The 22,403-nt window shown below is 44.5% G+C and overlaps 1 protein-coding gene across 2 annotated transcripts; it reads right to left on the minus strand.

The window, feature by feature from the left end:
- Window positions 1-104: 104 nt before the first annotated feature.
- PPTC7 (protein phosphatase targeting COQ7) lies at window positions 105-22,108 on the minus strand. Of its 2 annotated transcripts, XM_061466354.1 has the most exons (6): window positions 21,748-22,107; window positions 12,072-12,251; window positions 9,160-9,358; window positions 6,746-6,869; window positions 4,785-4,914; window positions 105-3,639 (listed from the first exon to the last, which is right to left on the minus strand). In XM_061466354.1, the coding sequence occupies exons 1-6, from the start codon at window positions 21,947-21,949 to the stop codon at window positions 3,581-3,583; spliced, it is 894 nt and encodes a 297-aa protein (XP_061322338.1). In that variant the 5' UTR covers window positions 21,950-22,107; the 3' UTR covers window positions 105-3,580. The 2 variants fall into 2 exon arrangements, with proteins under 2 accessions (XP_061322338.1, XP_061322339.1); XM_061466355.1 differs by lacking the exon at window positions 4,785-4,914 and having other exon boundaries at window positions 21,748-22,108.
- Window positions 22,109-22,403: the final 295 nt, after the last annotated feature.

Here is a 22,403-nt window from a genome sequence, read left to right on the forward strand (position 1 = left end):
CTAAAGAGCCCAACGCCTCAGTGGCAGTGATCCTTGTGCCACCACCGACATCACTGCGTTGACAAACAGAGGTTTTGCAGTCAAGTTTACTTTAAAAAAGCACATTTTAGTATAAATACTATATTTATTAAATATCTTTACAATTCATTTAAATGTATTTACAGAACTATTCCTGCATAAGTTATACCTCAGACATGAAATTCACATAATCGCTTCTTAGGTAAGCATAGATGATAGTCTCATTTTAACAACAACAAAAAAGCATCCTCATTAGATACAGACTCAGATTTGCTTCGTTATTTCAGCTATCTTTGTGAGAAACTACTTCATACAGCCCCTTCTTACCCACACAGCTGGGTTTTTCCACAGAGGAGGGATATCCATCACCAACAGATAGGGATTCCACCGCTAAATCCTCCACATCTTTGCCAGACCCTCACCTCTCCCTTCTCTTTGACTCACTGCAACTGCCTGGTCCCAAGATCTGCTTTTTGGGGTTATTTTGGCCATTTAACCTTCTTCATAGACACCAAGAAAGTACATTTGGATGGAAGCCGGATGGCGCAGCTCTCCCAAAGATAGCTGTAAAAGGAGCAAGGAACCACAGAGTTATTCCAATTCACCACATCTCAGCCCTGGTTTGTCCAAACACCCAATAATGCTGCAGGAACCCCAGTTCCCACCAGCCCCGGGTGTTCAGTGTCACTGATGTACAAAACTCTTCCTCCAGCTCATCGCTCCCGATCCACCAGCTCCTGACCACAACCAGAAACCCTCCGTGCAGCTGGGAGTCAGCCCGTGCTCCGCTCACGCACGCTTCCATGGCATGAACACCTTTCTTGTACGCTCCTCTCGTGAGTAGCCACAATAAGCTAATTCCTAGGAAGTGTTACTGCTTCATGCATCGCTTACAAGGATTTTGATAGGATGGGCCCTGTCATTTCCTTTTCCATGAAATCTGTTGTGCGCAGACAGCTTAAGTTCATAGGAAGAAATCAGGTTTGATATGTTTCGAGTGCACATCTGAAAGTAAAGGAAAAAAAACCAAACCCCAAAACAATCAAGCATGTGATAAAAATATCAATTCTTTATAATACAGTATTGCTTTATAAACAGATGGAAAAGCTATAAGCTTTACTGGTCTTTGGTGTGTCCGGTGAGGGATAAACTCATGATTTGTAAATCAAAACCCCAATTTGTTCTTAATAATACAAAAACTAGAATCACGGTGTGATATGAGGCAAACGGCTTTGTGGATACTGCTCAGCGGCCAACGGCTTCCCATCGGGAATTCCCGATGCCGGCACCGCAGCGGCAGAGCACAGCGCAGGGGACGAGCGCCTTCACCATCCACATCTGTCCGCTCCGCAAACGTCTCCCCGTGCCTACCTCTAGGAAGCAGAGAGGGGGAAAAACTACCGAGGGCTGGGGATGAGCGTGCTGAAAGCGAGGGGTGAGGGTGCAGCAGTCCGGGTCTACAGGGGCATCGCCTGAAGGGAAGGTGAAGGGAAAGAAGAGTTGATCAAATCTGCTCTAATCAAGAAGCGCGACAGGAAATACTGGAGAATAAAGTGTAAAAGACACCCAAGATTTGAGAGAGAAACGTCCCTCCCAAACACGAGAAACAAAGCCCTGTGCTGCAGCGTGGATACATTCCTTCTAGGAGACAGCCGGGAACAGCTTGTTCCGTTGTGGAAAACAACGAGGACTGGCAATTTGTGCAAAGTTCTCCACCACTCACTGCTCCAGGTAGCACAAAACTCAGGGATTCTTCTTCATTAACGTCATCCTCCCTGTACCCTCACCAAAATCAGATTTTGGTCAAGTTAGGGTGGTTAAGGCATTTTGACAAGTAATTACAAGGTGATGTAAAATCCATCGCTAACGTGACGCCAATTTAGGAATAGCAGATAAATTACTGAAGAGCTTCCAAATTAATCACTTATTATAACTGAAATGCCTGTTACAAGCACGGTGCATTGAAATATAGTAAAATGACATGTACATGGTACATGTTAAATGACCTTAAATAAAAGCTTGACATAGTTACGCAAATATACAGTACAAGTCCACAAAAATTCTTTTAAACAAGTTGAGGTAACCTCAAACTTAAACAGTTTTAATACAATAAACCAGGTAGTAAAAAATCTCCTCTGGAGAGCAGGTAAGATTACTTACTGACCGAGTTTAACTGCACTCACCTAAACAGCAACATTACCCGACTTTTTATATATAAAAACATGGCTTTAATTTATTTCTACAGACTTCTCTACCAGCAAAAAAGTTAATGGAAAAAAAAACAACCAAAAACCTGACCAAAAATATATATATCTTTACAGCTATCAGCTTGTTTTGTATGAACCTCGGGAAAGGAAAAGGAAAGCTTGCTGGAAGAGGGGGGGGAACAAATGGGAGCTACGGTCATTCGAAGGGAAATGTCATATTGCAAAGTGGCTGTTAGAGAACTGTAAACATCATTAAGGTTCATTCCCCAAACCCTAAACTCGAGTTACTGAAATGTAAGTTTAGCTGATTACTCATTAATAGGTTCTGTACTTCCTGCTGCTCCCACAGCAGTAGCAGAGAGAGGTGCTCATCTGCGAGGCAAGGGATGAACTGGACCTCAACGGGTGCAGCACGCTCTGTTCTACACGAGCGAGTGGCAATTCTGAACACAAATTAAGCTTCGTTAACAACAGCATCAGCTGCCAGAAGCGAGGGCAGAGCTGAGGATGAGCTGTTCTCAGTGCCGCATCACCCCATCACCCCGCGCCGGTGCGATGGGGTCGGATGCTGCAGGGGCCTCAGCTCTGCCCCGCTCAGTTTGCTGGTGCTGAGCTAAAATTCGTACTTAAAAAAATGACCCAAAATTAAACTAAATTAAAATCCTCCACAGCCCAAAGACCCCGATACCAGGCCCGTCACGGACAAATGATCTGCAGAACTTCTTAAGATCACAGTTAAAGCACCTGAAATCACAAAACACATTTGCATCCATAGAACTTGAACTAAGTATGGATTTTTGTCTTGGAAGTCCCGTACTAGAAAAGGCTCCTAAGGCTGACACCATGGATGGCAAGAGCAGAATGTTTACAGCAGGTAGAAATCTCCTGAAAACCGGAGCTTAGAAACACGAAACCTCAGCTATCACTGTAACAAGACTATGCTTATGAAACTGTGTTCTGTAACATACCCTCTAATGAATAGTGAACGTTTCTAGTAAGTAGAGTAATATGCCCTCCTGGAGAGGTTGTAGCTATTGAATCTAGTTTGAAAGAGGAGAAACCAATTCTACTCCTTTGAAAGGAAGTCACATTTCAAATGCAGTAATGACATGGGATCGATCCTCCCCCTTTTTAAGCTCCAAGACACATGCTTTTCAAGCCTTGAGCTTCTTCATCTCTTGCTGGCAGACAAAGACCAGTGTACTATGAGAGTGGTTCTTCACAAGGGCTTCAGGCCACGGGCTCGAGAACCGGCTGCCGAGCTCGGCTGCGAAGGAAGGAAGGATCCTGCCAGCAGGAAACCGGGTGTGGGGCTGGAGCTGGGGGTGCAAACGGGGGCTGCCGCTGCGGGCAGCTCAGTCTGTGTACTCGGCTACTATAGACAGAAGGACGGTGATGTCGTCTGGTTTTCCCCCTGCAATGGAAGAAAAGCAGAACTATTTCATCCAGCCACAGCGGTCACCTTAGAACCTGAGACATCCCCTCATGGAAAGCTCTTTCATTAAAGGCAGCTTAAGCTCTGCTTCCTCCACCTCCTTTCTGAAACACGACAGAGGGTGGCAACGACACCTGACGCAGCAAAAGGCGCTCTCCTTTTGAGCTGGGGTGAGGTCAAGCTATGAAAAGGAGCTCGCTGTCAGGGAGCAGAGCAGAAAGCCTGGTTTCTAGCAGGCTGTGAAATGAATGTACAAACCCCCAACACCACTTTGGTACAAGCAGCCTGCAATCAAGAGCTGCTCAGGAATTCCTACTGTAAACCAAACGCCTCTGCTCCAGCACTGTATCACTGCCCATCTTCCCAAGAGCTACTTAATCCTTTTAGCAGTCACTTTGCAAGCCTCAACAGCTACAGGAATCCACTCAACTCTGAGAAACAGCTCAGAGAGGAGGTCCCATGTTATGTGGGAACTCAGACCAGTCCTGTGGACTCGGGAGATCTGCAGGTTCGTTACCAACTGATTGAGCTTTGTAGCAGTGTGGTGCCCAAGCTTTACAGCTACTGCCTCGACCCTTAGGAGAGACACTTAAGACTCACTTAAGACTCTTTAGAATCACAGACTGGTTTGGGTTGGAAGGGACCTTATGTTCTTCCAGTTCCAAGCCCTGCCACAGGGATGAGGATGGGGATGCTGATGGTACAGCACAAGGGTCAGAAACTTCAACCACAAAAATAATCAAACCCCTAAAGTGTGTGTGAATCTTGACTAAAAAGCATCAACAATAAAAACCAACCCCCAAAACCACCCCTACAATCACACCCCAATCCAAGGAACAAGCGGTTTCCTCAAGAGCCTGGAGAGCTCCTCTCAGGCAGGAGGGTACACACTGGATTACAATAAAATGAAATAAGAATATGCACTCTGTGTTCTCTGTGCTCCAGCTGCTCCCCATGACCTATACCAGGAGCCAGCATCCTCACCAAGCTCGGCATCCCGAGCCAAGCACATTTTTTCCAGCACCCTGTTTTCCAATTGGATTTGTGGAACAACAGAACTTCACTTTGCTCAAGAGTTCTTAAAGACAGCGAGAGTGGGAGCAGGAGGGAAAATATCACCTTACCTCTCACATTCAATCCATTGTCACATGCGAACTGTGCAAACGGCGACATGTAAGTGGGATCATAAGCCAGCTCGTGAGCTTGCTCAGCGATGCTTCTCGCAGTCTGCTGTATGCTCTCATAGTTGGAGTTCTAAATTAAGGAGGAAAAGAAGTTCATTCTTATAGGAATAAACTTCACAGTATTGGGAACGGTTCTGCCAATTCACACCCCTGATCCCACCTTCTCTTCCAAAGGGAACCCTCACCATCTTTTAGGCTTTCTAAATTTGGGTTAGACCTGCCCATCCTCACAACTGGAGGCCAGAGCTCAGGTTCCCTACCAGATAAAGACTTGGTTTTGGAGGATTTATAGAACTTGGAAACTCAGAAGACCAACACTCAATAAACAGCCTCACCGGAGGGCAAGGGGGTATCTGACAGCTCTACTCACAGCTCACACTGGAAGAGCTATCCTTCCCTCACTAAGGAGGCTTTATTGAGGTAATTATGCTTTCCCTTTAATGCAAGTCTTATTTCTCTGACCCTATTACCCAAACCAACAAGAGCACGCTTAGGGGGAAGGGGAACTTTAGAAGGGAGATAAGAAAACACATCCTGAGCACACGACCTTCCACAGGCTGCATTTTAAATGTTAGGTTTTTCCTGTTTCAGTAACTCTGCTGCTTTACTCCAAGGCTTTCCTTACTCAAGCCAACACAACACAACAACCACTGCTCTTTTTGCTCGCAGCTATTTCAAAATGCCTTCTCACTCCAAGACTCTTCCCTGCAGTTTGGGGAATTAGCGGCATTTCCATGAGTAACTTTTGGCTGAACCTGCGGGGAAGTTCAGTGCCTTTCCCAAACGGGCCAAAAGGTGGAGCTCAACCTTCCTCCACAAGGGAATTCCACCTCGAGCCCAGGCCAACCTGGCCGAGAAGGTGGGAGTTCAGTGAACAAGAGCTAGGATCTGGTTATAGCGTAAGTAACAGCCCTGCAGGTCAGCGACCAGCCCACCAGGTCCTTGCAATCTATGCCAGCGCCCTGACACACCTTCAGTGCTGTCATTACCTCCACTAACCAGATAAAGCCTCTGTCAGCTTGTGCTCACACATTCCATTTCAGACCCAAACAGGGCACTGAGGAAAGGACAGTGATAGCAGGGACCACAGAGAGGGGGAAACACAAGCCTGGCTGATGTGCAGAGGGCTCTCAGACACTGTGTCTGCCAGGACCCACTTTGTCTGACACCACCTACCACTTATGTAGCCGCAGGACAGGAGCGGGCAGAACCTTTTCAAAACCACACTGTAATTCTACACGTTAACCTTCTCTGTGTTCCATGCAAATGAGTTTCCTCAGGGAGCTTATACATATTGATATCTCCTAAGTATACTTTCTGTAAGTAAACAGCCTTAAGCTAAATATTCTCATTGAAATTAACAGTATTTTTACTGTTTCAAAAGACCATTTGTGGCCACTAACCTGGAAAAGCTGCCAGGAAATACTTTTTTATGGAACGTTATCTTGGAGCACACGTAACTCACAACTGGCACAGCCCAACTGCTGCACAATGACTATGTTTATAACCCTGAAGAAAAGCTTCACATTATTCGTACGTATACAGCTCACCCCCTCAAATAAGCTACAAGAGATGCTGTATCTTCATGTACAAGTACAGGCAAAATACCAGCGCCTGCTCCTGAGCATCTCCTAGTCACCTGCCTCCTCTCCCTCCTTCACTCATCAGTGACCTGGGCAGTTTATGCCCAAGCTGCTGCTTCTGGATCCAGCCTGGGTGCAGATGCAAGAGAGATCCCTCTCCCCTGCTCACATATGGTATTAACTGAAAAGTCTCGAGAGCACTTTGTGGTGTGTCTTTTCCATAAAACATGGAAGTTACATGCTTAAAAAAAATAGTGTTTGTAACTATAAGGGATATGCAGTGCAAAAAGATGAGAGATTCCCAATACACACACTTACCTTCAGCTTTTTCAACTCCTGCAGAATCATGTAGTCAGGCATGTTGTCAAACAGTCCATCTGTTGCAGTCAAAATAATGTCTCCAAGTTGGACGTCAAATGAAGTACTATCAGCAGCATCAGGGCTGTGAAAATGACAGGTATGTTAGAGGAAAGGGCCCCAGCTTTCACCAAGACACCAAGTGATGCCAAACAAACCCATCAACAGCTTTTGTAATTCACTACTCTTACCTGGTTTTCTGCAAAAGAAAGAAATAATCACTAACTGTGGAGCTTTTGCACTGGGATGGCTTGGCAAGAGAGCTACAACAGAGGAGCTGTGACTGCAAACAGGTAATGTTCCAGCTATCACACAAAGGATTTGCATTGAAAATTCCCAAATGAACAATCCCGCAAACTAATCTGCTTCACAAGTGGATCTCCATGGAAACCCTTAAGTAGAATGGCAGCTCAGGGCTTCCTCCCCACTCATCCAAAGTACGTAAGAGGGCTGTACGTGAAAGGCCAACTCATAACAGGAATGGCCAAAACACTTAAGGACTCTGAATCACTTTATCACTTTCTAATGCAATGGAATATGAAACACCCCAGGAATGGCTACCAGGAGACCATAGCCAGTTGGTCTGCTCATACCCAGTACCTTACACAACACCAAGAGGAGAAAAAAAAACCAATTTCACCATGAATATTGCTGCCAAATCTGACTCTCAGAGGCAGGGGAGTGACAAATCCTTCATTCTTAAACATTCGTGAAAGGGTTTTGAGAAGGGAGGAACTGCTGCATCCGATGCTATGTGGCTGTGCCAGAAAGCAGAAGAGCTGCTTTGCTTGGCTGATGCACAGCTTCAGGAAGGCTGACAGAGTGAAGATTGCCTATTCCCATAGATAGCCAAATGTAACATTTAACTGGGACAACAGATGAAAAAGAAGGTGCTACAGAAGCATTTAGACAACATCCGTGAGCACTTATTAACATCAAGAACAGAGCAGAAATGAGCCAGAGCTATAATCACGACTCAGAACTGAAGCTGAGGAGCTCATTTATCTTGCCTTTCCATATTGTGTGATGACTCACACTGCTGACTCCAGTGGACATTATCAATTCTCTTTGTGCTTTTGGGTTCTGCCTTCCCAGGGAGGACACAAAAGCTCAGAAAAATAAAGGTTTTTCTTTTACAGCTCTGGAATTACAAACAATTGTTTCATTTGAGCCTAATAAATAGGTTCAATTAAAGGTTCTAATTTCAGAGTCCTGCCCCAGCTTCCTCTCTGCAGTCTTACGATGAAGTAATAAAGCCCCACGCAAGAATGGTCATGAGTTTCAACAACTTCACATTTGCCAAAAGATCATCATCATCTTGGCACTGAAGTCATAGCCCTCACTGCATCAGCACTGGAGTTTCACAGAATCATTTCGGCTGGAAAAGACCCTCAAGATCATCAAGTACAAACCTTATACCAAAAACTTAAGATACCTATTACATTCCCTGTGTAGTGTGGTCACTCTCCTTTATAATCTCCATGTATTCAGAAGAGGGATATCAGAGTCATAGACTATTTAGTGTTGGAAAGGACCTTAACATCATTTACTTCCATCCCCCTTCCCATAGGCAGGGACACCCTGCACTAAACCAGGAAATACATCACATCAATAAGCCTGTGAGTATTATCTGAGAGCTGTATTTTAACACATTTGAAAGCTGGGGTTTTAATTCTTACTTAATATTACTGGCAAGACTTCACTAAGTCAGAGGAGGGATCAGCCTGACATTCTTCATGGAAGACACAAGTACAAGTCTGCCTCTGAAACAACTCATTTCTGTGAACAGATTGTCGTTTCCTAATACTCTCATTTCTCAGCTTGGTGTTCTGCCAAACAGGGTTTTTTTCGCTCGTTTTGGTCAAATACAATATGCTGCGGGGAACTCAGCTCTTTGGAAACACCAGTTACAGTCACATGTCCCTCTGCTCTGTTCTTCAAGTACTTGCTACCTCAGTGCCAAGACATCCAAATTAGCCTACTCCAGACCAGCCTCGGGAGAGAGCACACAGGGACTGGGGAAGAAAGCTCCAGGTCAGACAAGCCCCTCACACAGGACAATGGGCTTTAGGGAGCAGCTTTATTGGGCAACGTCTTCCCATGGATGAGAACACGCCTAGTGCAGACTGTGGGAATATGCCACCATGAATCATCATCATTAGCTCCATAACCTCAGACTGTGCAACGATGTATGGAGTTTGGAAAGCACAAGGTGAGGAATGTTCACAGTACCTAAAGACAGGGGCAGGTACAAAACCCTAAGAGCAGGCACATGCTGAAATCCCATGTGCAAAGAGCTTCACAGCAGCAGAACTGCAGCCTTCTGGAGCTGACCACATACACAGATTAAGGATTTAAGTTCCTCTCCATCTTACCTGTCACTTAAGACAACACCTTCTGCTTCTGGTGGAGCTATGGACAGTTGGAACGGAGTGTTGAAGTAATGCTGCTGCTCATCGGATCGATGGACTACTTCCCCTCCTCTGACTACCAAAAATCCAGAGTCTCCCAAGTTGGCTGTATGTAAACGATGACTTGTCCTGTCCAGAACGACTATACAGGCTGTGCTGCTTCCTGCAAACAGGACATGGTAACTGGACCTGCCCTTACAGAAACTGTTCAGTCTGTCACTGATTTGATTCACAGTGCTATTATTCAAACACCTCTCAGAGCTCACAATGAGGAACGGAAATAATAATGCCAAAATTAATATCACTAAAGACAGGAAAATGCTGGAAACCTTTACAGCACAACCTATGATTTTTGCATGGAACTTTTCCTGCTCTGATTTCGGTAAACACAATATGCTGACAAATACCTGTTTTGTTCCACTTTATTTACAGTTCTCCACCCCAACATATGTCAGCACATTCTGCTATAGGACTGGATTTACACAAGTCGCATAAAATACTGAAATTCCAAAATCATTGAGATAATAGAATTCCAGCAGCATCCATACAATGCTGGGTGCTCTCCACACAGTTTCACCCATCAGCTGTAAATAAACCACGCCAAGTAAAAAACTGCTTGCAATTAAGTATTAGGTGTTATTGCATTCCTCTTGGCAGAACATCAAAATGCTTTTCTTCACAGCACGGCTCTGGAGAGCTGGCTGCATGTGTAAAAAATAACATCTTCAGGATGCCAACTTCACAAATTTGAAGGAAAAATGTTTCAGAGACAAATGCTACTCCAGGTTCAAGTAGGACAGAACAGGAACGTATCTACTTGTCAGCCGTGCTCAGAACTATCCCAGCCATGCTTGAGGGCACTGAGGAATTCCTGATTCATTCACTGAGCAGTAGCCACCAGCTGTGCTTGGTTGCAAGCCACAGACACAACTGTACTGCAGAGATACCCATCCACACACAAAGTCCTCTGCAATAAACAGCAGTCACTTAATTTCAGTACAAAGAACAGCACATCCACCAGAAGAACATTCATTCCTGAAGAGGATGACATGCAGCTAAAGCATTTCTTCTTGACTTCTACCTCTAAGTTAAGTCTCCATTCCACCAGCTGGTGAACAGGCTTCATTTTCTATCCTAATGTCCCTCCTGCAGGAGTCTCCAAGCACAGCTACATGCCGGACAGCCCACAAGCTTGCAATGAGCTAAGTTTATGACCAGGCTTGCAGAAGTCCAGCTGGCTCTAGGCATCACCTACTCCAGATGCTTCCCTTCCTAACACAGGGAGTTCCCTGCGATACACTTGCCCTTAATTTGCTCTCTAGTGAATACAGAGCATCTTCTCCACTCTTACTGAGTGGCAAATCAACGCAGTATCTTGAGAAAAATTCAGATTTGATATGTGACAGCAGCCAAGATTGTTCTGCAGTTCAAAAACAGCATTTAATTAAATACCAGAGTTTCCTCCCATTTCAGTTTTATCTTAATCTTTGCTAGATTCAATTCTGATGAACTACATGTCAAGACTTAAAGCACAACAGCAAGGAAAAGTTAATTGCCTGATGAATCCTCCTTAATGAGATCCTCTCCCTTCTCTTCATTTCCAACAAACTAAATGTTCATTGCCGTGGTAATTCCAGGGGTTTGTTTCTACTTCCAAAAATACCATTCTCGGATAAAGGAGAAACACCAAGGATCATTAGTTCCAAATTCTAACTCTACTAGCAGAGTGTAACCAGGAGGCCATGTGTGGAATGCAGATCTTGTGACTCAGCATATGCTGCTTTTCAGCACTCGAAAGGTCAAGCCAAGCAGCACTGCCTCCATCTACAAAGCCGCTGCGAGAGCTCTCACCAGTGGCCCACTTTGTGGATCACTTACAGCTACATCTGCTTTGCACAAATAAGCACTACTAAACACACAAAATCCTAAGGTAATTACCGACCACTGCTATTTTAGAGTTACTTAAGCTCACTTCTGAGGTTCCAACCTATTCTTTAGGCATATAATGCCATAACATCTGTTCCGAAGCTCAGCACACAAGTTAAATATAGCTTACACAGCACTCGTCTGGCATAGAACTTTAAGGTCAGGTGAGACGCATGTGTATCTTGCAGGGTGACTTTCTTAGTGTAGAAGAGGTCACATGCCCTTTTGAAAAGTATCCTGTTCTCAAGGCTGTCAGCAAAGCCCAAATGTTACCTCTCTGTCTGCTCACCATTCCCAAGGCAGCTGGATGCCCTGTCTAAAATCAAGTTTGACACAGAACATGCCAAGCATCTACTTGAGTTTGCTTCCCAAAAGGCCTGTAATGAATCCACCACAAGGAGTTGTAAAAATAATATACAGTGCCAGCGACTGTATGTTCTAAATGACTTAAGCCAACCGATTAGGTTTAAAGATCATTGCACATAAAAGGCAACAGGAGCAGTAAGGAAAGGAATGAGCAGAACCATGCCTGATTATCATCAGAAAATACTTCTGCTTGCATAGCTTAAGCAAAAAGCCACAACCAACCATGAGCAGCTTTCAGCAGAGAACAGTTATTTATACACATGTAATAGAGAGCACTAATACACACGCTGCACTTGCATGAGTGCATCCTACGGCAAACTCTCTGCAAACACTCCTGAGTAACCACCCATCACACAGGTTTTGATACATACACACACATTCCCTGTATCACCGAATGAATCAAGACAGTTTTTAAACACACAAGGGTGCTACCAACACAACTTCATTCCTATGTTCTTTGGGTAATTAAGAGAAATACCTGCAAAACTGTTGTAGACATTGGTAACATTAAAGCAACCTTGAGTAAGCACATCTAAGTGACATACAACAATTATGATCCAGTTTATGTATTTGTGTTCTCTTACCAAGCAAAGGTACTTTGTTCTGCAGCAGCTCACAGTAACCTGCGGTGAGAATCCCAACAGGGTTACTTGGTACAAACCGTCCTTCTTTCACTAAACGTTCACACGTTCGCATTAGAGTCCCTGAGAACTGAGAAGGGTCGACCCCATAGTCTCTCCAGCCTCCTACACCATCTGCTACCCCTAGAAGAAAACATAAAACCAGAGTTATACGGAGAGACATGGTTTCCAAAACGAGGTTTTTAATTCTTTACATCACTTCATGATATTCAGTAACTAAAAAGTACAACGTGGCACCTGCTTCGAAAACATTTTTACTAAGAAAAGGAAATTCTAAGCATTTGTAAGAACTTCTGACATCAGCTCCTAGGCAAAAACCTAAATATAATCTGATTTGCTGGAGAGAAGGTAAAAGTCCAACGCTGAGGACTCTGTGGGGAGGCTGACTTCACTAGAGATCAAGTAGTGGGGAATGTGGGGGGAAGAGGAAGCTTCAATCCCATTAACCTTCAACCAGCCCATTAAAAAGAAATGGTTTTATTCATTTCAAATGTGGAGGCTGTTAAGACTTTAACTAGTACAGAAATGATACATAAACTCTTCCTCATTATTCAGTGCCCCAAAGTTCCTTCTCAAGCTATGTGCTCATGAGGGACAACACTTTCTATTTGTTAGTATCAATTTCTGTAGAAACTAAACTTCCATTTGAGACATGTATTCAAAACCCACACATAACCAACACAGTGCTGGGACCTACACCTTCCAAGGAGAGTCTGTTGCCTACAGCTTCAGCCAAGCAAGAGTATGGAAACTATGATCCAGTCCTTTTTCATTCAGTTATTCAAAACTACCTGGATATCAGAAAATTAGTTTTGCCCAAGCTTGGGAAGCTGCTGAGCAACTGCAGAGGCAAACAGTGAAGATGCACACAGGGAAGGAGGGTGGTAAGAGCGAGATAAGCAGTAGGTATGACATTCTGGTGCCTGTTTGGATGAAGCATTTTGAAGTTCCTCAACTGGCCTCCTTGATACAGGCACAATACTGTCTGCAGGCATTATTTACGAGATAAAAATACCTCTACTTGGAAATGTTTCCAGGAGTCTTTTTGATCCTCAGCATTTAAGGGACTGACCATCTCAAGTGCAAGTTTCTGTAACATAATAAAGCTAAAATAATGTGTTCCTGATGAAAGCACAAAGAGGCAATCTCAGAGCTCAGACTGTGCTAAAGAACAAGCGTCCTCAGAAAAAGAGCACCACTATTAGCAAAGGCATGAAAATTTGCCTGAGAAGGTGAAACTGAGTTTGCCTCCTCTACAAATGCCCTTCACATCCGACACCATCTGAAACTGAGACGGAAGCTTTAGAGCCGCCCTTGGCACGATAATCTGACAAGAGGTTATGGCCAGATTCTGAACAGCCTATCAACATTAATCAGATTTCTCCCAAAAATAGTGCACAACCTTTTAGACACCTGCTTTGGCTGTTTGTGTTCTTAGAAGAATGCGACAGGAATGCAGATCCTGTATTCACCTCTCAGACCCCGGGAAGAAGCTAACGCAAAAGCAACCCTGGCATTCTTGGAAACGCCTTTTCTGGTTTCTTCAAGAAGAAACTAATCCTCTGTACAGGTCCCACAACTTCAGCTTAATACTGGATTAACCCATTGTCTTCTGCTGCCACACAGACAAGTCTAGAGTAAGAGATCATTATCAGAAAGTTCTAGATCTAGAACTTGAAATAGAAACTAAGCTTCGATTTGGATGATGATGCTTGCTTTACACTAAGTTTTTCATGTTCTACACTAAGTTTTTCCCTTTAAGGTGAACACAATCCAGATGTAGTCTTGCTAGCTGAACACAGCATTGTTTAAATGGCAGCAGGGTTACTGCAATGAGAAGATGATGTTTGACAAGAACTGCCCAAAGCTTTTGGCTCCCAAGGTGGTTACAAAACAAGCTCACCAGAAGTTAGGAGTTCCCCTCAAGCGATCAGTAAACCATGTGCACATTAGTCTTCTTGGGAAATATTTTAACAGCAACCCCAGAGCACTAGTATAGAGTACAAGAAAGCAGTCTCAGCAAGCACCTGGTAAGGTTACTTATCAAAACCTCTTTCAATTACTCAAGCAAAGATAAGAGTATGCCACCTGCTTTTCTTTGCTCACTTCTTAAACCAGGCAGGGAATCTGAATCCATAATCACGGCAGCACACTTCACACTCTATCTTGAGCCATGAAATGGCTTTGTCTGGCTGCCTTCCTGTCTGCTTTTGCAAGCTATAAACAGCTTTATGTACATTCTGCTACAGCCTTCTACAACAATTACCCTCTAGATGGTCCACAAGTGGGTCCTTCACTTAACTTTGTACCACACTTAAGAGAACAGATTGTCTGGTTAAGAAGCAGCAAGACAGATGCGCATTCCTTCTCCATCCTGGCACAGACGCAAATGAGACCACTACATCAGGAGCAGGCCCCGGAGCTGCTTCCACTGTAACACTTCCACTGCATCCCATCAGATCACCAATTCACAAACCATCACTGGCACCTATTTCTTGTCCTTGCCCACAATGGACAATGTGGGGGTTTGCAAAAGTTTGGCGTTGGTTATGTTCCCCCTCTTTTCCTTTTAAACTTCGTCTCCTACAGATGATAGGCCAGTTCATCTAATTTAAGCTAAATGACCCTGTTGGCTCCTAAAGCATGGTTCACAAGCACTGCCAGAGCAGTCAAATGCTTCCTCCTGCTCCGGCACGGAGCCAGGAGTTACTGCTGCCACCCAGACCCACAGCAGTACATGGGCAGAGCACATGCAAGCAGCTCTGCATCACAAAATACCACCTGGAAAACACCCATCTTTACTGGTTTTGCCTTAAAATAAGATTTTTACACTCCCCAAGGTCTTGAGCCATCTAGTCTTACCTTCAGTGTAGTTTTAACATGAAAGCAGTATCTTTACATTGTATGTTCCCAACATAAGCTAATGGGGTTTATGGGAAATGAGTACATGATTTTAAAACAGACTGAACAAACTGCTACTGACATAGATGAAATGTAAATGAGAAAGTTTAAGAAAACTTTGTGATAGCTGATACACAGCAAACAAGAAGCTAAACTGTCTGTGAGGTATTTCAAATGCCAGAAGCAGCAAGAACTGAAAACAGATTAGTTTTTAATGCAATACCATGTTTTCCCCTGTGTCAAGATGTACTGCTATTGGCAGTATCACTGCCATGGAATAATGCCAAGCTCTATTTCTATTACCTTTGTTTTCATCTAAGACAAACTCCACTGTAAATACTCACAATTAACTACTGTTCTAACAAGTGAAAAAGATTACTCGGGTTTTCATTTTCTTAGATTTCACTATAAGACATTAAATATTGTCTTCCAGTACCCATCATTTAACTTAAAATAACCTTCTTACAGGCTAGGAACCACAGGACACTGCTGAAATTGGACTGTACAAGCCTGGCTTTCTTCTAAGCTATTTAGTACACCAGAAAGTTATACAGAAAGACGATTTATTTGGATATTCCCTGTTCGAGCCCACGCAGGAATTGCACACGCGTCCATGTGACACAGTGAAACGCCTGCAGCGAGATGAACCACTGCTCTAAATAAAGCAATTGGAAATTTCACAATAAATCACTTCAAAAGCAGAAACCTTCTCAAGTATTTAACTGTATCATGGAGACCTTTCAGAACCCTTTGAGAGTTAACACTCCACCGCTGGAAAACACACAAATGCTACTGCCAGATTAAATACTTGCTGCATGTGTCAGTCCAAAAACTGGCTCTTTCTGCTTTCTTAAAGATCTGGTGTCTCAAGATGTCTCAGCAAGACAAAGTTGCAATGAAGTTTCAAAGACAAAGCACAAGTCACTGATGCTGCAGCACCAAAGAAGATAGGAGCAAATGAAGATAGAAGCGCTGAAACTTATTAAAATTCACTTCAAAATGCTAAAAGCATCTGGGATAAAATACCAGTTGAAATGCAAATGTGAAGTTGTTTTGACTGCCGCCACAGGAGGTTAACTGCCCAGGGAGCAGCCAGCTATGCCAACACTAGTAACATGTGCCTTTCACCACACGCTTTTGTAAGTCAGACTCAGACGTTGTATCTAGTTCAGAGCAAATACAAACTAAGCAGGCTTAAAGTTCAGAACAAACCCTGTTTAATATAACTAGCGTTACGCGTAGAAGTTCTGGCTAGTGAGTAAACTAAGCTGCCCATGGCCAGAGCCCAAAAGCATCACCCTGTCCTAAAAATGAAAGATGAATACTTTCAAACATTGCATCAGCTACGGATAATCTTCACACACAGAAGTACCTGGCAGGCAGAGGGATGCCACCAGGAATTGCCCTTGCATGCCCCACAAATAACTTTGTGAGACACTCCATATATCCCACTGAACTTTCAGTGTCTTGAGATCCTTATCCGAGTTGGCAATGAATCGCTGACAAAGAACATCGTAAGGATGTATCTGTGACTGAATTTATTCCACATCACATATAGAAAGGCTAAAATGGTAACAAAGTGCAACCCATTGCACTACACAAGTTGTAAATTACAGCACCTAGTATTTGTCAACATACAGAACTGAGATAAACCGATTAAGATTTCTTGCTTTATCAGCAATGAGATAAATCACACACCTAAGATAGGTTCTCCACCCCATGAAGTCACATTCCCAGAACCAACACCAACTCTCCTACCAGCTCCACCAGCATGGGATCCCAAAGAGAGCCAAATGGTGTCTACTCTCCACCCTCAAGGTTTTGACTAAGAAATAACTCAGTTAAATACAAATCCCTGAAGGCAGATTGTGTGTGACTGATAACTAGTTACAAAGGGAAAGGTTACTTATTCACACTGAGCATTTTAAAAGTTACAGCAGACCTTAAACTACCCTTGCATGAAATACAAAGGTTCTGGAAGAATAACTGGCTAAGTGATAATGAGGCACAACAAGCAAGAGAGACAATGTTGAAGAACAAACTGAAGGATAAACAATGAACTGAAAACATTAAGGCATGCATGTACTCCGAGGAAAAAGCAGCAGTTCCTTATATTTTTTCCCCCTGCTACAATACTCTGTTGCTCCTGAAATGGGTCTTTACCAGGTAGATCTCTTACCTATTTTATTTAAGCCTGAGAAGTTGCTCAGTGGCTTTGGGGAGCTACAGAAGAACGCTAGATCATTATTTATTTCTGGATGTTTTATGAGAACTTCCCTACATAATTATAACTATTTAACCTCTCCAGGTGTTGAGCAACTGTGGGCCTTATTTTCCCAGCTGAACTGCTACTGGCAGTTGGCACTTAAATGATGAAAGGGATAAGTACTGCAGACAGACAGACATCAGTCAACCTGCACTGAAATTACCTGCAGCACAAACAATCTCAGGCTCACAGTATTAAGTGTGGATGAAGCAAAGTAAACAGCAGTAGAGTTCTGCAATATTTCCTACTACACAGGTAGGATTAACACCTCACCTACTGCACTGTGCTCAGCTTTGCTTATTTTTATTTCCTTCTGCGATTCCTGACAGACTCTGATCTGCCCATGAATGGAAAATTGTCTGCTACAACAAGTAGTAAGAGCACTTATAATTAAAATGTGTTCCACTGCAATTGCTGATCAGAACATGTTGTGTGCAATGCCCTTGCAGACACTGTGGTAAAGAATAACCAGATCGAAGCTTCATTCTTGAGAAGAGCTGCCACATTTCTAAGAGGTTACATACAGTCAGTGCTCCTGAAGAAGAGCACTGCTGACATTTGGATCAGCTGAACTGACAGGACTGACAGTGGATATCATTGTTAATGGGGATCTTTCTCAATCTGTAGTTTCTCTACAAATGACAGTACTTATGCCCCCATGTTCAAAAGAAAACTTCATTTGATCTATTACAAGCTAAGACACATATGCAAGTTTTATCCCATCACTGCCTGTCCTGAGCTCTCCTGCCAGAGTAGGTGAAAGGCTACTCACTCCAAAGCAGGCAGACAACTTGCCTCCTTCAGTGTGGTAAGCTGTGATGCAGCAACAATCTCTTTAACAGGTATGATACCAAATAAAACCACTTAACAGAGTCTTACATGACCTTCAGGCATCAGAGTCCCTTCCTCCTCTACAGTTGCCAGAACAACCTTGACATTTCACCTACAAATCCTTTTACATCTTCTAATTCACTTGGTGACAATGAGACCAACAATATTCCAGGGGCTTTGGCACTCAAGTTTTACACACCTCTTACACAGGCTGCTGACAAACCTGACTTTCAAATCAAATGCAATTCCTTTCAGTTTAGAGCAGGTGCCCTAAACACCCCCCTTCCCAAAACTCCTTTAAAAATCCAGATTTGCAGCAGATCCAACAGTTGCCAAATTTTAGCTTTGCAGTGGACAACCACTATGCTGCTGCCAGAGGGGGTTTCCCCTACTCCTGCTAGGGGACAGAAATAGTTTGGAAGACTCGTCAAGTCCCAGTGGCTACACCCAAACTTCTGTCCAGCACAGACATTGTATAAGAGATGCTGTCACGGGATGCACAGTGGTTGCTGTAGTGTTTCAATAATGAGTCACACAACAGCTTGGAAAATCCATAAAAACGAGCAAAGGCATCAGGGGCCTGATAAGGCAGGAACAAGCAAGAGAAGGCAGATCCCAACAACAGGAAAAAGCAGTCACCAGTATGAGTGGGGTCAGAACTTGCGAACAAGCTTCATGTTTAATTCCATTAAGTAAGTGAAATGTTTATATAAAGTGTTTAAGTTCATTTTTTAAATGTGTGGTTTGCTCCCAATGCTCTGAAAATTCCACTTGCACATGGTTTAGGAAAAAAACAAAGGTCCCAGTTCCTGAAGAGCTTTGATTTTCCGCCCTGGAAACAGTGCTTCTGCCCTCAGAAGTCAAGGGCATGCCTTTAGACCTGAAGCAGCACATGACATCTATCACATCTCAAGAAGGTATTTGAATATCCTGAGGATCTGGACAACCAGGACTCTGACAGTGAACACACAGAAAGACACAATATGGTATGAGCAGCAGGAAACACGGGCCTGAATCATAAATCTCTAGAGATTAACGTTGGTAGTAAAGCCACTTCCTTTTCTCAGAGTGATCCCAAAGGAAACACCCTGGTTCTGAGTTTCTTGCGTCTCACTGTACCCAAAATGGGAAGAAAACATCCAAATTTAACAGGTACATCCTAGACCAAAGTAAAAATAAGTCAAACCCCTCGAGGCTTCAAGTACACCAGTAACAGGCCTCATCAAGCCCTTAACTACTAAGGGAGGACTGGAAACAACATGAATCTTCATAAGCTTTCTGTTGATCTTACTGTGAAAGGATGAAACACAGACTAGAAGACACTGTTTTCAGCCTTTAGACTACACAGTATACATAGAACAAAAGAAGTCTTTAGCATATTTGCATCTGCTATAAACACTTTTGTTTGACCTAAGAAAATGAATCCCCAAGCACTCATGCCAAGTGGCTGGGAGTAGCTCTTTCACTGTTACACCACACCCATCTCCATCCCACACAGGCATGCTTCCCATATATTGGTTCTGGAAAAGGCTGGCACAGAAGAATGTTAAATTCATTGTCTGGCATGGCTTTGTCACTGATGACTACCAGGGCAGGATAACTCCAAGTGATACACTTGGAAATTTACTGTTCTCTACAAGCACTCTCACCGTGTCTAGTGTTTGCTCCAGCTGAAGCCACGTGAGCCTTTTCATTAAGGTAATACTGAAAAATGAAGCTTGGAAAGGAACAGCTCAGCTCAGGCAGTTCTGCTGAGGTGCAGTCGGCAAGGTATTGAGTTAGGAGAAAATTTATGAGGCTCTTTAAAAAACAATTGTTAAGGAACCTCACATTTGTGATGAGAGCAACAAGAATTAAAGGCAGGAACACTAGTGCTGAAACTCTCTTTGCAGCTGTGTAGGACTGGTTGAGAAAGGGAGAGCAAAGAGATGACTGTGGCAGCAGAAACAAAGAGTAAACTATGTCTGTTAAATGAAGGACTCCAGATGAAGAAAAAACATCAAGTTGGACGGCATCAAACCCCATCCTGAGTGTTACTGTTTGCAGAATGTACAGTGATCCTGGGGGTTTGGAAGGTGTATTTAGAAAATCCATAAAGAACTAACATGAAAACAGTTTTACAGGGGAAAACCCAACCCAACAGCTTTTCTGTGTAAATTATTTTCTCCTTGGTGTTTAAGACATACTGGTCTGAAGCCGCCTTTGCTGTTTGATCCTAAAGTGGAGCTGCAATTCTGTTTGTTTTCATGTCACCATGAAAATTAATGCAAAGCCCAACTTAGAAACACAATTCTGTTGATTCCTGCAGGAAGACAAGACAAGCTGTAGGTCCACATATGGCAATTACCCAATATGGCCAAAACCCACTAAACATCATCAAATGGGTGCAAATCTACTTGCTTCCCCATGCAAAGAGTCCACCTGTAAGTAAAGGAGACCCTCCATTTCTCTTCTGGGCAAATCCTGATTGCTCAGTTATTTATCAGTGCTGGCCTAGTGTGAACTTTAAAGGCAGGCAGTCTCAGTCACATGCTAAAGTAAAGCTGTCCAACAGCTAATTTGAACAGCAAAAAGTTTCTCTGGAATAGGCACAACAGAAAACATGCTGAGTATCTCACATGCATTGACCTGTTTTCCACATCTTCAAAGCTGCAGCATCACCCTTAGAGTAGCAGCTCACTGGAGAATGATCAGCAATACTGTTAACTAGCACCAAGCTTCCAGAAGAAACGTCTTAGCATGAAACAGCAACCAAGCTCTGGGCAACAGCACTGGCTTGTGAAGAGTCCCCAATACATCACAAGACATTGCAGTGTAATCCCACCAGGTTTAAATTAAAAAATAAAAATAAAAAGGGGGGGAAGCTTTTTCTTTTTAATATCAAAGTTCTGATGAAAGCTTTCAAGCAACTGACAGAAGTAAGTTAACTTTTGCAAAGTACCAGTTAGCCAAAATCAACCTTGACTACACAGGAGAAAGGTCAAGCACTGTCAGAAGAGTGCTGTTCACAAACCAAAGATTCCACTCATTATCTCTAATTATTCACTACTCCTAAAATTTGAACCCTTCAGATTCATTTCACACGTGTATACAAACCAGAGAGCGCAATCAAGACAGCGCAAATACTGAAACTGAAGTTTGACATTTGAAGCCAGTCTCAATGTCACTTTGCCTTTCACTTGACAAGGACACAGGACACGCTAAAAATCAGGAAGTGTCCGTTTCAATGATCTTTTCTTGGTAAACGCAATGCATACACAAAGGGCTTGGTTACGGTTTAAAGGCACATGGAAAGTGAAATATTACACGCCGTTTCTCCAGCTTTTGGAGGCACCAGGCCTTGCAGGCACCTACAGGTGAGGTGCCAAGGCTGGGCCTGGGCACCCAGCACCCCGTCCCAATGGGTGTGCTAAGTGAGGTGGGTGTCGTGCTGCGGCAAAGAGTACAAAAGCTTTCTTCTAAAGCTAAAAAAATAGAGAACTCGCACTGACATTTACAGGCGGAACCGCTTCCTTTGTCTGCAGCCGATGAGCCGCTTTGCCATGTGCGGCTCACACAGGAGGCCGGGTCACCGCCACCAACCCCTCCCCAGCACCCCGAGCAGGGCTCGCCAGCACTCACCCAGCACATCAGCCGACCGGTGCCGGGCCACGAAGCAGGCGTCGTCTCCGTAGCACATGCCTTTCTTGAGGATGCCCTTGCGGAAATCTTTGCCAAAGCCACAGCTGGCTGTCACCAAGCTGTAGTCACGGGAGTCCGTCTGCGACAGGCCGCCCAGGACTGCCCGGGCCACCAGCCTGCCATAGGAGAGCACCGAGAACATGGCGTGGGGCGCCCAGCAGCCGAGAGCCAGGAACGCGGGGAGCCACCGGCGCAGCCGCCGCCTGCCCTGCGAGCGCCCGCCGCAGGGAGCCAGCCTTCCTCTGCTCGCCGGCCGGCTCGGCTAGCCTCGCCTCAGCCCGCGCTGCCCCTCCTCAACCCGGCCCCTCGCCCTCCCCCCACCGCGGACTGCCTCACCCCTCCGGGCCGGCTCCCGCCCTCACGCCCCGCTCGCCGGCCCCTCACGGCCGGGCTCGCCGGCAGCGGCCCCCGCCTTCCGCACACAATCCCTCCTCTTCCCCCCCCCCCCCCGAAGGGGGGCTCTGCCTACTCCCCTGCCGGCCGGCACTGCCCCGCGGAGGCCTCCGTACGCCCTCCCGCCGCGCCGTGGGGCGGCCCGGTCAGAGCCGGCCGTGCCCGCTGCGCCGCCCGCCGCCCGCAGCCGCCATCTTGGCCGC

The sequence above is a fragment of the Pezoporus flaviventris genome, unplaced genomic scaffold, assembly GCF_033815535.1.
Source record: "Pezoporus flaviventris isolate CSIRO_AGI_PZ_B2104156 unplaced genomic scaffold, CSIRO_AGI_Pfla_v1 ptg000041l, whole genome shotgun sequence".
NCBI classification, from domain to species: domain Eukaryota; kingdom Metazoa; phylum Chordata; class Aves; order Psittaciformes; family Psittacidae; genus Pezoporus; species Pezoporus flaviventris.

Excerpts from the sequence above, each read along its gene's own strand:
- PPTC7 (XM_061466354.1), bottom strand. The coding sequence starts at position 21,949 with ATGTTCTCGGTGCTCTCCTATGGCAGGCTGGTGGCCCGGGCAGTCCTG. Across the intron at positions 9,359-12,071 it reads GAACAAAGTACCTTTGCTTG|GAAGCAGCACAGCCTGTATA; the intron begins GTAAGAGAACAC and ends TCCTGTTTGCAG. Across the intron at positions 6,870-9,159 it reads GGTGTTGTCTTAAGTGACAG|CCCTGATGCTGCTGATAGTA; the intron begins GTAAGATGGAGA and ends TCATTTTCACAG.